Consider the following 16,800-nt stretch of genomic DNA (forward strand, 5'->3'; position numbering starts at 1 on the left):
GCAAGCTAATAGACAAGCAGAGTCAGAACTCAAGGGTATGCTGGTTTGCCTCACAGGTTCTCAGCCACTCCTACTGCCTTTAAGCAGGAGTATCTATTGGCTTATTCAATAGCCATTGATACCAGTTTACAGAGACATGTAGGTATCTGAAGTTGTTTAAATTTTACCCAAATCAGGGCTTTTGCTGCTAAGGTTCTTAGATCCCCAGAAATCATATGTATAATTTTTGCTACATACATGTGTTTCATTAGATTTACAAAGGAAACTATGATCTTAAAAAAGTTGAAAATGCTTTACTCTAAAAGATATAGAAAAATCCTTTAAAACTATTTATCAATCTTATCTCTTGATGAATCAAAAACTATATTGTATAGAAAATCATGGTGTTTCTCAAATAGCAGGGCAGGCCATATTATCAAAGCATTTTATATTAAACACAATTCCTATTAAAATCCCAATGACATTCTTCATAGAAATAGAAAAAGCAATCATGAAATTCATTTGGAAAAATAAGAGACCCAAAACAGTCAAAGCAATCCTTAGCAACAAAAATGAAGCAGGGCCATCACAATACCAGATTTTAAATTATACCATAGTAACAAAAACAGCATGGTATTGGTATCAAAACAGATACACAGATCAATGGTACAGAATAGAAGACACAGTGACAAACCCACATAAATACAGTTATCTCATACTAGACAAAGGTGCAAAAAAAACATACTTTGGAGAAAAGATAGCCACTTCAACAAAATGGTGCTGGGAAAATTGGAAATCCACATGTAGGAAAATGAAATTAAACCCCTATCTCTCAACCTGCACAAAAATCAACTCAAATGGATCAAAGACTTAGGCACTAGAACAGAGACCCTATGCCTAATAGAAGAAAAAGTAGGCTTCAATCTCCACCACTTGGGAACTGACTTCTTTAACAAGACTCCCGGGCTGGGGTTGTGGCTCAGTGGTCAAACACTTGCCTAGCATGCATGAGGCACTGGGTTCAATCCTCAGCACCACATAAATGTAAGATAAAGATATTGTGTCCACCTAAAACTAAAAAATAAATATTAAAAAAAAGAAATTAAACACACACACACACACACACACACACACACACACACACGACTCCTAAAGGGCACAAAGTGAAATTGAGAATCAACAAATGGGATGAAATAAAACTAAAAAGCTTCTTCACAGCAAAGGAAACAATCAAGAACACCAAGAGCCTTTAGAATGGGAAAAAATCTTTACCACACGCACCTCAGAGCATTAATCTTCAGGATATATAAAGAACTCAATATAACACCAAAAAAAGCCAAATAACCTAATCCATAATTGGGCAAAGGAAATGAACAAATACTTCACAGAAGAAATACAATTAGTCAACAAATATATGAAAAAAATGTTCAACATCTCTAGCAATTAGAGAAATGCAAATCAAAACTACAGTGAGTAGTATATCCAGTTGGGAGGGCAATTATCAAGAATACAAGCAACAACAAATGTTGGCAAGGATGTGGAGAAAAAGGTACACTCATACATGGCTGGTGGGACTGCAAGTTGGTGCAACTACTGTGGAAAGCAGTATGGAGATTCCTCAGAAAACCTGGAATGGAACCACCATTTGACCCAGTCACCCCACTCCTAGGTTTATACCCAAAGGATTTAAAATCAGAATATTATAGTGACACAGCCACATCAATGTTTATAGCAGCTCAGTTCACAATAGCTAAACTATGAAACCAGCCTAGGTGCCTTCAACAGATGAATGCATAATGAAACTGTGGTATATACACACAATAAAATATTACTCAGCCTTAAAGAAGAATGAAATTATGGCATTTGCTAATAAATGGATATAAATGGAGACTATCATGCTAAGTGAAACAGGCCAACCCCAAAGAACCACAGGCCGAATGTTCTCTATGATATGTGGATGATAATTCATAATAAGGGGTCAGGGGAAGAATAGAAGTATTTGGGACTATACAGAGGTGAGTGAAGGGAGGGAAGGGAGTACGGAGGTAAGAATGATAGTAGAATGAATCAGACATTATCACCCCTATGTGCATATATGATTACATGACCTATGTAACTCTACATCATGTACAACCAGATGAATGAGAAGTTGTACTCCATTATGTATGATTTGTCAGAATGCATTCTACTGTCTTGTATAACTAATTAGAAAAAATTTTTAAAACAGCAATGCATTTGGGAAGATTGCACACATGAGAAAGTGGCAGCTACTCAAATTGCTCAAATCACTTTTATAATAATAATCATCATAATAAACTAAATGCCTATCATATGCCAGACATCTTGCTAAACAACTAGGATGTTGTGTAAGAGGAGAAGGGAGAGGTAATACTTTCCCATTTCTGATGCCATAAGAACACTCCTGGCCTCCTCTATTCCCTCACCCACTACACTCTTTCTCCTGAGAAAGAGCTACTGGCAGCAAGCAAACATCTGCCTTGTTCCTCAGGCCAGCTATTCAATAAGAAAGGCACTACCTGGTCTCTCAGTTTTATAACTAGATGGGTAAGTTGTTTTTTTTGTTTTTTTTTTTTTTAATACTAGAGTTCAGTATTAGGATACTGCAGATACAATGCAGTTATGACATTTCTTGGCATCAACTTTGGCAGTTTTATAAAGGTATTATTTTGGCTTCCACCTGCTGACTCTTGAATGATTCCTCATCTGGTTTCAAACCTATTAAATTCCAACAAAAGACAGTAGCAACCAGTATTCCACCTGCTGACTCTTGAATAATTTCTCATCTGGTTTCAAATCTATTAAATTCCAACAAAAGACATTAGCAACCAGTATTTTATTTAATGTAAAAAGAGGAGAGAAGAAATGGGGATGTAATTCAGTGGTAGAACACCCCTGGGTTCAATCCCCAGTACCACAAAATAATAATGAAAATAATTATGATAAACTTAAATTCCTTATCTATAATTCCTAACATGGTAAATGTTAGGTATAAAAATAAACAAAAAAAATAAATAAACAAAAGTTGTCAATTTAAAGTGGTATTAAGACCATAAGCAAGAAATGGTGCCCTGGAACAGGGATTTTCAAGCTACAGCTAGCAGGTCAAATGTGGGCTGCCATCTATTTGTTAAAGAAAGATTTATTGAAACAAAATGATACCTACTCATTTACACATGTCTATGGCTGCTATGCTACTACAATAACAACACGTTGAGTGACTACACCAGGATATTTAAAGAAGTCTTACAACTCAACAATGAAAACACAAACAACACAATTTAAAAAGGAGAAAAAGACTTGAGTGGTCATTTCTCCAAAGAAGACATATAAATGGCCACTAAACACACAAAAAGAAGCTTAAACATCACTAGCCAATAGGAAAATGCTAATAAAAACTATAAAGAAATACCACTACAGGGCTGGGGATGTGGCTCAAGCGGTAGCGCGCTCGCCTGGCATGCGTGCGGCCCGGGTTCGATCCTCAGCACCACATACAAACAAAGATGTTGTGTCTGCCGAGAACTAAAAAATAAATATTAAAAAAATTCTCTCTCTCTCTCTCTCCTCTCTCACTCTCTCTTAAAAAAAAAAAAAAAGAAATACCACTACACATCCATTACGATAGCCATTATCAAAACACAAAAAATAAAAAACAAGAAAGAACAAGAATGGGCAAAGATACAGAAAAATTGAAGTTTTTCTGCATTGCCGGTAGTAATGTAAACCTATGGCTGAAAACAGTAGTATGGTAGTACCTCAAAGAATTAAACAGAATTACCATTTCTAGCAATTCTACTTCTGGACATACACATATTCAAAAACAAAAACTGAACACAAGAGACTCACATAGAAATCTGAACACCAGTGTTCATAGCTGTATCATTTATAATAGGCAAAAAGTTGTGACAACCCAATGTCTATCGACAGATGAATAAACAAAATGTGGTATGTCACACAATGGAGTATTATTCAGCCTTAAAAAAGAATGAAATTGGAATACATGCTATAACTGGAATAAACCTTGAACCAAAGTGAAATGAGTAGGACACAAAAGGACCAACATATAATTTCACTTATATAATGTACCTATAAAAGTCAAATAAACCAATAAGCAAATTAAACTGGTTGCTAGGAACTGAGGAGGAGAGGGAATGGAGAGTCATTATTCAAAGGGTTCAGTTTTGGATGAAGGAAAATGGTAAAAATTATACAGCAGTATGAATATGCAACTAAACTATGCAGTTAAAAACGGTTAAAGCAGTAAATTTTATGTTCAATATATTTTACTATAATTTTTTAAATTTAACACCTCAACATAGTAAAAAAATATATATATATATATGATGGCATGCCATAAGAAAAGGCATTTGAGAAAATATAGTCCCTACTCCAAACCAACAAAAAACAGTCTTGGGGTTCCAGGAAGAGAAGGAAACATAACATGGTAACACGAAGGGTTATCTTGGTTTCTGTTTAGGAAGGATGAACAGTGCTTAGCAGAAAGTTGGAGGTATTAACCAAAAGTTGAGAATTTGAAGGGATAAATGATGAACACACCCTCAACAAGATAATCATCCACAGCATGAAGTGACTATGAAGGTTGATTCTCTCAACCCACAAAAGCATTCATAAGACAGAGGCCGCTTTAAACTAAAGGCAAGTCCAGTGAATAATACCAGATCACCATTATTGACTTTCCTTACCTCTTCTCTATTCCCATACTATCAAGCCTGACAAAGTCAGAAACAGTGAGAAAGGAACAGCAATATCCCAATAGAAGAGGCACACCCAACACCAGATTGGTCTCTATGTACTATGCTCCAAAAAAAGAAGCCAGATCTCTTAGATAAATGGCTGATTCTAGGGGCTGAGCAGAAAATCTTATGCCAGAAAGAAAAGTGTTCAAATAACAATGGGAACACATCAAAAAGTTACGTAGTCAGATTAAAGGGACTTCCCATGGCCAAACCTGGAACAATTTGAGCACTGAAACAAATAATGATAAAAGATAATAACCCACTCAGTAAAACTGAAAACTGTAATTATGAATAAAGTGAAAATTAAATGAGGAATAGAATACTCAAAGTACCTCTCCACAAAATACTTACTAACTAACTGCAAAGGTAAAAGAATAACTCTTGGTAGACAATTGCTTAATCATGTGCTAAAAGTAAACATCATGGGACAAAATTTAATTCATGGACCACACCTGATAGGATGCAATGTAATGCAAAGGGTATTGCATTACTTTTTCCAGTGATACATAGCCTAAAGTGACTTATGAAAAAAAAAAATTGGAGAAACCCAAATTGAGGAATATTCTTTAATACAACTGGCCATTAATCTCCAAAAAAATGTGTTAAGATACTGACAGTCAAGGAAAAAATGAAGTCATGTTCCAGATTAAAAGATAGAAGAGAGCTAGGGATGTAGCTCAGTGGTAAATGCTTGCCTAGAATGCTCAAGGTTCAATCCCCAACACCACCAAAAAAAATAAATAAATAAAAGTAGAGAAGTAATTACTAAATTCAATCTGTGATTCAATTTTGTTGGACAACTGGTATAACCCAAATGGTGTTTTAGAATTCAGTGGCAATAATGTGTCAACATTAATTTTCTAAGGGTATATTTTTAGTAGGAGATATCTTTCTTTATAAGAATGACATACTAAAGAATTGCAGAGATATGAAATAATTTAGGAAAAAAAAACCTCATACTGTACTTGCAACTCTTACCTGTGAGATTTTAAAATTCTTAATGAATTTCCCTTTTTCTAAAACACTGCTTTAAAAATGCCTTTCTCAAAGCCTTGGGCTTCCCTCAGGAGGAAAAGTGCTAAGTGAAGAGGGCCTTCAGTTCTTGACTGCTTTAATAAAACCAGCTACACCCATGTTGAAAAGCAGCTGAGAGTACTGATTATAAACTCAGCCTTTTAAGTCAAACCAACTGGGATAAATCCAGACTCCATAAATGAATGATGTAGGACCTAAGCAAATTATTTAATCTGTCTTAAGTTTTAGTTTGTTCATGTGTAAACGAGGGGAAAAAAAAAATAGAACCTGCATCTTAGAAAGTTGTTACCTGGCTTACAAAAACTTTTAACTATTAAATTTATAACTATTAAATTTTAAATTTAAATTCAGTGAAACACTAAATGTAATAAATGATTTGTTTTTATTATTATTTGTTCAGTGCATTAGCATTCTGCATAGAATTTTATTTTTAAAAAAACACTGCAATTAAAATATAATTAAATTAAGATACTCATTCAACTTTAAGCTAAAGCCTCTGTTTTACTCTGGGTTGTACATTATAATAATTAAAAGCACAGGCTCTGAAATCAGAACTTGTGTTCAAATTGCAATTCTTCCATTTACCTGCTATGTGATCTTGGGCAAGTTATTTAATTTATCTAAGTCTCCACTTTTGAGACTAAAAATAATAATAATAATCAATATAAAGGTTAAATGAGATGAATAGGTAAGTAACTTTGTAAAGCATCTGTTAAAACCTCAAGTCTTAAAAAAATAGCTGCTGCTGTTGTTGCTGGTCTCTACATATTTAATAACCTAGCACAGGAGTCTCTATATATTTAATAACCTAGTACCACCTGCTTTATAAGATAAAATAATTAGAAGACCTAAATTCATTCATTTGTGCACTATCCATGGCTACTTTAGTGCTTAATGGCAGAACTTCATAGCTGCAAGAGATCAGAGGGCCCACAAGATTTAAAATACTTACTAACTGGCCAGGTGCAATGGTGCACGCCTGTAATCCCCCAGCAATTTAGGAGGCTAAGGCAGGAGGATTGCAAGTTTAAAGTCAAACTTAAAAACTTGGGCTGGGGTTGTGGCTCAGCGGTAGAGCGCTCACCTCGCTCTTCCGAGGCCCTGGGTTCGATCCTCAGCACAACATAAAAATAAATAAATAAAATAAAGGTATTGTGTCCAACTACAACTAAAAAATAAATATTTTTTTAAAAACTGAATATAGCTTAGAAGTTAAATAATGAATATCTTAATTTAATTATAATAGCAGCAACTTAGCAAGGTCCTCAGTAACTTAACAAGACCCTGTCTTAAAAATAAAAAGGATTAGGGATATAGTTGCTTTGGGTTCAATCCCTAGTGCCTTAAAAGAGTAAAATATTTACCATCTGGCTATTTCAAGTGAAGTTTGCTGATCTGTACCCTAGGACAATAAAAACAATTAAAAATGCAATGGTGATAGAATGTTTAAACAGTTAACTGGTTTCTAATCTGTCAATAAATTCAAAGCAGTTGACAAAATATGGTTGTTTTCCTTTCTCCAAGAAAAACTGAAAAGTCTTTAGAGAGTCTAAGTTAAAACAGTTATTTTTTAAAAATAGAAATATAAATTTGAGAAGTGATATGAATAATCTATGCCTACAAAACTTACCATTACCACTCCAGGTTCCCTCAATGCACTATGGCATTGTATTGGGCCATAAGCAAAATAGAATTTTCTGAAAGCATCTTCTAAAAATAAATTATATTGAAAAGTATATTTAAGAAGCAACTACATTAAAGGAACTATAAAAGGTACTGTAAGAAATTCAAAGAAGATAATGCAGCAAAGTAAACTTAACCGATTAGAATCTAGCTGAGTAGAAAATTAATCTCTAAAATGTATTAGAGTTTAAAAGTTTTAATGCAGATATATAGTATCATTTCTATATAGTACAAGTCTGAATTACTGAAGAGAAAATAGCTTCAGAATAATGAAACAGCTTATATTAATTGCCTTTAACCTTTAATTTTTATAAAGGTCTCAAAAAACTTTCAACTAAACAAAAATCTATCATATAAGAAGAAAAATATCACAATCAACCTACTAAACCAATTTTGTATTTGAGGGATGCAGAAGAAACAATTACATAGTTTTGATAGGATTGCATAACAGCAAATACTGAGAAGTAAAACTACACAGACATTTGTAGAAAGAAGTTCCTGTTAACATATATATATGCAATATGTTTTGAGTTAATAAACTATACTGATTTGATTCTTAAAAAAAAAATTTTTTTAAATTACCTGAACTGGATGTTCACTAAATGAGGCTGGGACCCATCTGATTGCCAGTATGTTTCTAGATTGTCATCTCGTAACTGATCCACTCCAAATCCTAAAAAAACCAAGAGAGGCAATAAATTTCCAAGAAAAAGAGCTATATACTCAAAACATATATATTTGTCAGAAATTTTGATAGCAAGATGGTCAGAAATATAAAACTTAACCCAGAATTCTTCTACTTTTTAATCCAGATTCCAACTCACCAAATATCACTTGTACATACAAACGTTTATATTAAGATGAACTTTTTTAGTTCTTGGCTTCTTAAAAACATCTTCCAGGATACTTACTCTAAACTCTATATGTTTGAATCAGTTTCTTATACTTTTTAGAAGCTGATAATTAGAATGATCCCTTGGTCTGGCAAAATCCTTTAATTCTATGAAGTTCAATATGCCATGCTTACTATGACAAGACAAAGATGACTCAGAAATATTTTCAAAAGGCATATACATTGTGAAACCAAGAGCTTCTGATTAATCAAAATCAAGTTTACCTAGAATCCTATGTCCTCCAGCCATTATAGATTAGTGAAATTGAACTATCCTGTGCTTTTCCCTGAGTAAAACTATAATAATTCATACTAACTACAGAAGAGTACATTTTTAAAAAGAATGGATTTAATTTATATTTCATTTTTGACTAAATAATATAGTCATTATGGATCAAATTTTAAAAGTACAAAAAGAAAATTGTGAATAGTCACTATCACCCTACCATTTTGTTCTCCTCTCCAAATATAGTCAATGTTATCAGTTTTTTGTCAATCTTTTCACAGATACCACATGCATATAAAAGCAAGGACTAGTTTCTTTTCCCCATCTCTTGGCACAATGATAGCAAACTATATAGTTCTGGATTATAGTGAGGGTTTTTTTTTTCCACTTAACATATCTGGAGTATTATTCCATATTAATAAATTAATAATTATAATAATAACTGCAAATGGTGATACTATATTTACTATGGGCCAGACACATTCTAAGCATTCTAAATACTAAATCATCTAATATTTATTAACACAATATCTCAAGCAGCTTCCACATTTTTAAAGGTTATACAGTATATCCCCATCTGGAAATACCATACTTAAACCAAATCCTTACATGACCATTTAGTTTGTTTTCAATATTTTGTGATTACAAACAATACTGCAACAACCTATCTACAACCTCTAAATACATGTTACTATTTCTGGAGGATGAATTTCAAGGAATAGAATCCAAAGTCAATGATTTTTCATTTGATAAATCTTGTCAAAACCTTCTCCAAAATACCTCCTCACCAATAATGTATGAGAACATCTATCTCCTCTCCATGGCTAGTAAAAACTGAGATGTTCTGAAATTTATACACTAGATTTTTCAACTTAGTATGAAAAAAATTATCCAAAAGTTTTTATATTGATTACATGTTGAGATGATACTATGGACACAATGAGAAAAAAAATAATTGCATCTATTCTTTTTACTTTTTAAATGTGATTATTAGATAACTTTAAATATATATGTGTTTGGCATTATATTTCTATTGGACAGCACTGCTCTGTACTCATGGTAAAATACAGTTAATCTTTTAAATATTTACTAACATGACAGGTAAAAATCTATATTCCATATTTTTATTAATCATTATATTTTTATATCAAATGCCTATTCATACCCTCCTATATTTCCCATGAACTTTGGTGTTTCAATTGTGGTTTGTTTTTGTTTGTTTGTTTGTTTGTTTTGGTGGTGCTGGGTATTGAACCCAGGGCCTTATGTATGTGAAGCAAGCACTCTACCAACCAAGCTATATCCCCACCCCTTTTCAATTTATTTTTATTTTTTTACTATGGATATCCACACTCTTTTTGTTCCATGTAATCCAAATTTGTTATCTCCATTCTCAGATTTGTATCTTAAATTTGCATCTCCTACTTTTACTAAAGATATTAGTGAATAAGAGAGATTTTCCCAGAAATGACTTTTGTATTGATCCTGAAGTACTACTTATACAGGTAAAGTAACCTAGACCATACTTCTGCCATTCCTTATGCAAAGAGGTAAAAAGATAATGCTACAGGGTATTCAGCAAAGAGGAAAACTTGTAACAGCATGAACCAAGATAAATGGCATTTATGGGGAACTCCAGTAGGTTGTTCAGGGAGCTAAGGATATACAATGTAGGGGAAAAGGAAATAAGCCAGATTCATGAAAGGAGATGATCATACAGATTCTTATGCACTAGACTAAGAAGTGTAAATTATCTTGAAAATTATGCCAATCTATTGAAGAATTTTTAGTAAGTCAGGCATAGAATCAGAAAATTACAAGAACAGGCTCTCTAGATATATTTTTCAGCATCAGGGTGAGAGAAAACTATCAGGGTAATCAGTTGCAAGTAGTGATGCTATGAATAAAGGCACTTATGGGAAATGTTACTTTTCTATTTCTCCAAAGAGAAGCTTCTTACATTATAAAAATTGGGATTTTTAATTATTCACTGAATAATTCAAATTTGTACTGCCCAATATGACAGTCACTAGTATCATGCAGCTATTGAACAATTGAAATTTGGCTAGTTCAAATTGAGATGTGCTATAAGAAGCTTTTGAAGATATAGTAAGAAATGTAAAATACCACATTGATAATAAATGAATATTTGATTAAAAACATATTATTAAAATTAATTTTACTTGTTTCTGGGGGCTGAGGTTGTAGCTCAGTGATAGAGCGCTTGCCTAACATATGGAAGGCACTGGGTTAGATTCTCAGCACCGCATATAAATAAAATAAAGGTCCATCAATAACTAATAAAAATATTTTTAAAAAATTAATTTTACCTGTTTCTAACCCTTTTAAATGTGGCTACCAGAAAAAAAATTCCACATGCAAATTGCATGATATTTCTATTGGACAATGCTAACCTAGACCATACTTCTGCCATTCCTTATGCAATACTGCTAAGACTAATCTAGAATATTATCAGTTATGTAAGTTATGAGACAAAAAACTGTTCTGCTACCAATATAAAGAGTTCTAGGCTGGGCATGGTAGTGCATGCCTGTAATTCCAAATACTGGAGGATGCAGGAAGATTGCAAGTTCAAGGCCAGCCTCCATGACTTAGGAGACCCTGTCTCAAAATAAAAAATTAAAAGGAATGCGTATGTAGCTCAGTGATAGAGCATCCCTAGGTTCAATCCCCAGTACTAGGGGTGAAAGAAAGAAAGAAAGAGATAAAGAAAATCTTCTAGATTTTAAATCCCTTTTCTTTTGACTAGTTTATGAGCGCCCTAACAAAAATAACTAAATCACTTGATTGTTCCTTAAGAGCTTCATGGTTAAATGTTCCACTAATTAAAAGTGGTTTCTGTTCACTTATTTTACTTTAGCTACTTGGCTGGGTTTTTTTCCCTCCATTCCACAACTTTATTTGTGTATCAAAGAATTTCACAAAATGGAATTTGTTCTTAAAGAGCAAAATAAACATTAAACACTCTGAATGATTTATTTAGAATAAAAGATGTCCTATAACTCAAGACTCATCAATTTAATTTGTTTCTAAGATATTGCTTATTATAGTACAACTAAGTAGGTGTAGTCTCTTCAATAATTGATTAATCTAAATCTTTACCTCTAAGTATGATTACTAGCTTTTACTTTAGTATGTATCATAAGCAGAATACCTTACAAACATCTCTTCACATGTCAATGCCATGTCGCAACCCACATTCTAAAACTTCCCATTCAATGTTATATCTGAACTGTTTTAGTCTAAACAAAAGACTTAAAATGATGACAGACAGGATCTGTGACATGCTTTGACGGATAATCATGATAATGCACACAGTTAACAGTATTTTTCAGAAAAAAAATATTTATTTGATGTACCAACTCTGAGGCAGCAGTTCTTACAGTGTGGTCCCCAAACTAGTAGCATCATTATCATCTGGGAACTTATTAAGAATTCTAAACCTGCAACATCAGAAACTTTGAGAGCTTAACTCCTTTGAGGGTTTGTGTTTTAATAAATCCTCTAGGTGATTTTGATGCATGCTAAAATATTAGAATTACTGCTCTAGGCAGGATTCTTACCCTTGGCACTACAGACATTTTGGACTAGATGATTTAGGTTTGGGGAGGTGAACTTGGCTCCTCTCCACCAGAGGATAATCAAAACCTATCACTTTCTTTCCCTACAATCACAATAATCAAAAATATCTCCAGACATTGCTAAAAGTTCCAGGGTAGGGGGAAGAGGGGAATGAGCATCACCAGGTGTCAATAAAAAAAAAGAAAGCCAATACTGGATCAGTGCTTATTATTGGTTAGTAAATACACTTTTCTCTCCTCACACTCCATGGAAGAAAATGATTCTGTACTCCAGTCTTACTGGAGCTAAATCCTGACTTATTTTGTCCAATACAATGTTAATGAATGCTGCCACCTGCACCTCAGATAGTGCATTAATCTCCAAGACACATAAAGACCTCAAAGAACTTAACACACACACACACACACACACACACACACACACACACACACACAATATAACCCAATCACTAAATAGGCTAAGGAATGAACAGACACTTCACAGAAGAACAAATATAATCAGTCAACAAGCATGAAAATATGTTCAACACCTCTAGCAATTAGAGAAATGCAAATCAAAACTACCTGAGATTTCATCTCATTCCAGTCAGAATGGCAATTATCAAGAATACAAGTAACCGTAAATGTTGGTGAGGATGAGGGGGAAAAGGTACACTCATACATTGCTGCTAGGACTGCAAATTGGTGAAACCACTCTAGAAAGCAGTATGGACATCCCTCAGAAAACTTGGAATGGAACAACCATTTGACCCAGTCATCCCACTCCTAGGTTTATATCCAAAGGACTTAAAATCAGCATACTATAGGATTCGGCCACATCAGCTCAATTCACAATAGCTAAGCTATGGAACCAACCTAGGTGCCTTTAACAGATGAATGGATAAAGAAAATGTGGAACACATACACAATAGAATATTATTCAGCCATAAAGAAGAATGAAATTATGGCATTTGCTGGTAAATGGATGGAACTAGAGACTATCATGCTAAGTGAAATAAGCCAATCCCAAGGGCCAAATGTTCTCTCTCATATGTAGATGCTGGGGGTGGGGGGTGTTCATAAGACTGGATGGGAGGGGGGGATGGGAGGAAGGGAGAAGGGATGGGAATGGGAAAGACAGTAGAATGCATCAGTGGACATAACTTCCTTACTATGTTCATATGTGAATACGCTATCAGTGTAACTATACATCATGTACTACAACAAGAATGGAAAGTTATACTCCATGTATGTACATCAAAAAACATTCTCCTGTCAAGTATAAGTAAAAATAACAACAAAAAAAAATACAAAATACATTCTACTGTCCTGTATAATTAAAAATAAAAAAAGGGGAATGTGACAGAGGTTTTAAATTTCTTTACAAGGTCTGGTGTGGAGAGTGGTAACAGAAAATGGGAGAATGGTAACAGAGATTGGGGTCTCTGATGAACTCCTGACTGAGGCATTCTTGGTGCCTGGGAAAATTTCTGTGCAAAGGAGCAGGATGCCTAGCTGATGTGGTAATGCCCTCCATGAGGAGGCTCTATGCTCCTTATCAGCTTCGACCTTGATCTCAGGCACACAGCTCCTGGGAATAAAGGAACACTCTTGCTAGACATTCACAATGTTTCGCCAGCTCCACTGCTCCTGAACCTGCCCACCTAACAGTAATTTCAAACAATGAAGTTTCTTGAGAACTACACGAAGCTCCTAACAGTGCACATTGCAACTGTAGAATGTAACTTTGGAATAAGCTGCATAGTATTGCTAACCCTGTAACTTTCCTGAATACAAAGAATAATGCTTGCACAGTTTTTAATCTGATAATAAGACTTATATAAAGATTGCGGGGGGACTGGGGCTGTAACTCAGTGGTACAGTACTTGCCTAGCATGTCTGAGGCAATGGGTTCTCAGCATCACATATAAATAAATGAATAAAAGTCCATCAACAACAACAAAAATTTTTAAAAAGATTGCTGGCATAACTCTTTAGATCTGCTTCTCCATCAGACAGCAGTGCTCCACCTGACCCCAGCTTTATCTTCAAAAATATCTATACGTGTGTCTTTATTTTATTATCCCCTTCGCCCCTCGCCAGAACCTGCCTTTTTAACTGCACTGGTTGTGGCAGTCTGGCTTAGCCTTCTAAATGTGTGACCATCCCTAGAGACATGGAGCATACCTGAACTCGATTCACAACCTAAAGCCAAGTCACAGGCAAGCAAGAAATACATTTTATTGTTATATGCCACTGAGAAAATAGGGTTGTTTATTATTTAATGTTATTGCAGCAAGAGCTGACTAATATAGCATCCAGAAATGAGAAGCATTTGAATGGTCCACCTTAGATTGCCTTTATGAATAAAACAGGCATTTTCTTCTCAAGTATCTGTATCAACATAATTATTTTCACATTTGCTATGGAGCTATTATGAGGTATATGCCTTCACTTTGAAGACCTAAAGGTAGATAATACATGGCCTTTGGGGAAGCATCTACATCATACACTTCAGCTATTGGCATTCAAACTAAATAAAATTAATCTAAAATTTGGTTCCTTAGTAACAAGAGTCACATTCTAACTGTTCAATAGTTATATGCAACATAAAATATAAAGTGTTAAGTGCTATAATAAAGGAATAAAGAATTAACTAACTTATGAAATACTGTCTCTCTCTTGGCTTCTGCCATGATTTGGATGTGGTTTCCCCAAAAAGTTTGTGTGCTGGAGGCTTGGTCTATAGTATGACAATGTTGAAGTGTTGGAACCTTTAAGAGGCTGCGCCTAGTGAGAGGCAGTTAGGTCTCTGGGCGTACCATCCTCAGAAGGTACTGGTATTCAACACTTGGAGTGAGTTAGCTCTTGCAAGAGTGGATTATTACAAAGCGAGACCAGTCTCTGTATTTGGCCACTTCTGCATGTGACCATTTCCCTTTCTTCTTCTCATTCTGCTGTGACATAGCTTGGGGGGGGGGGGGGGGGACTAGAGGCCAAACAGAAAAAGCCACTTGATCTTATAATGTCAACCTCCAAAACCATGAAATAAAACTCTTTACTTCATAAGGTATTCAGTCTAGGTAATTTTTTATAGCTACAGAAAATGAACAGCTTCTTTCCATAATCTACAACTTTCCTGGTTTTCCTCCTAGCCCTCATGTACTTCTCTTAAGTATTCTCTGTTGGTTCTTACATTGCTCTGTTAAATCTCTACAATATGAAGTGCCCCAAAGCTTTATTCTTTTTACTAAATACTTTTACTAAATACTAAATATTCTTTTACTAAATACTTTTATTCTTTTTATTAAATACATTCTCTCCCTAGGTGAGTTGATAATCTAGTTCCCCAACTTAGTATACTATCAGCCATAAATTTATATCCCCAGCCCACAGATTTCACCAGAAGTCCCAACTTCTATAGCCAACTGACTACTAAAAACCACCACTAGAATCCTGATAAGACATTTCAAAATTAACATCCAAATCACTTATTTTTTAACTCAAAATTCTATTTACTCCCTCTTCCCTTTGCTCTTTCTCAACCTAGCAAACATAATGTGTTGTTCTGCAGACATCTAGGAGTGATTCTTAAATTTCTCCTTCCCTTCAGTAAGTCATGATATACCATCTTTAAAAAGCCTCATTCTGTCTATACCAACATCTACTAGTCTAGTCCAAATCAATATTATCTCTGACATAAATTACTGAAATTGCCTTTCTTCCACTTGTTTGTTTTTCTGTACCTCCAATACCAACAATTATCCACAGTGGTCATAATGAACCTTTTAAAAATTCTATATCAGATTATCCTGGTCTCCTCCAGTGGTTCCTCTTAGTATTTAAAATGTGAAGTCTTTCTTGTTGCCCACAAAAGTTCTTATTATCTGGCCCTGTTTAATTATGTCTCTGATGCCACCTTCTACCATATCTCCTCCTTACTCACTACTTCAAGTCATACTAGCCTTCTCCTTGAACCTCAAATATGTTTAGCCATTTAGTTCAGAGCCTTTGAATTAGCTGTTCCCAGTGTCAGGAAGCTTCTCTGAATTCTTTGCACAATGTGTTTTTCTAAACATTTATATCTCAATGCAAATTTCACTATTATGAGAAGCCTTCCTTGATCACACAATCTAAAGTAGCTTCCCACTCTTATAAAAGTCATTTTCTATTATTTTGCTATTTTATTTTCTCTAAAGCATATATTTTCTATTATTTTGCTATTTTACTTTCTCTAAAGCATATATTATATTTCAAATCAGAAAGACTACAATTGTCAGTTATAGCATGAACTTAAATCAAAATTTAGTGAGTTTATGGGCTGAGGATGTAGCTCAGTGATAAACACATGCCTAGCATGAGTGAGGCCCTCGGTTCAATCCTCAGTACTGCAAAAAATTTAGTGAGTTTTTTTTTTTTAAACAGAACTTAGACCATCCCACTACGTCTCTCAAAATAAACTCATAAAAGCAATTTCTTCATAGACAATATGGATTAAATAAAATACATGTTCACAAAATACAGCCTCACTGAAACCCTTATTTTATATCAAATAAAGAGATAAACGTAGAAATGTATCTAATTTCCCCCTAATTTTATTTTTCAACATGGCATGAATCTGGTACT

General features: G+C 34.2%; 1 protein-coding gene across 3 annotated transcripts in view; it reads right to left on the reverse strand.

The window, feature by feature from the left end:
• Positions 1–16,800, reverse strand: part of Anapc10 (anaphase promoting complex subunit 10) — an 86,866-nt gene that overhangs the window by 61,733 nt on the left and 8,333 nt on the right. For all 3 annotated transcript variants that reach the window (XM_026392734.2, XM_026392733.2, XM_077803367.1), the window contains exon 3: positions 8,058–8,148. In XM_026392734.2, the coding sequence (XP_026248519.1) occupies positions 8,058–8,148 (91 nt within the window). The remainder of the gene's footprint in view (positions 1–8,057; positions 8,149–16,800) is intronic.

The sequence above is a fragment of the Urocitellus parryii genome, chromosome 10 (genome assembly GCF_045843805.1).
Source record: "Urocitellus parryii isolate mUroPar1 chromosome 10, mUroPar1.hap1, whole genome shotgun sequence".
In the NCBI taxonomy this organism is placed as follows: Eukaryota; Metazoa; Chordata; class Mammalia; order Rodentia; family Sciuridae; genus Urocitellus; species Urocitellus parryii.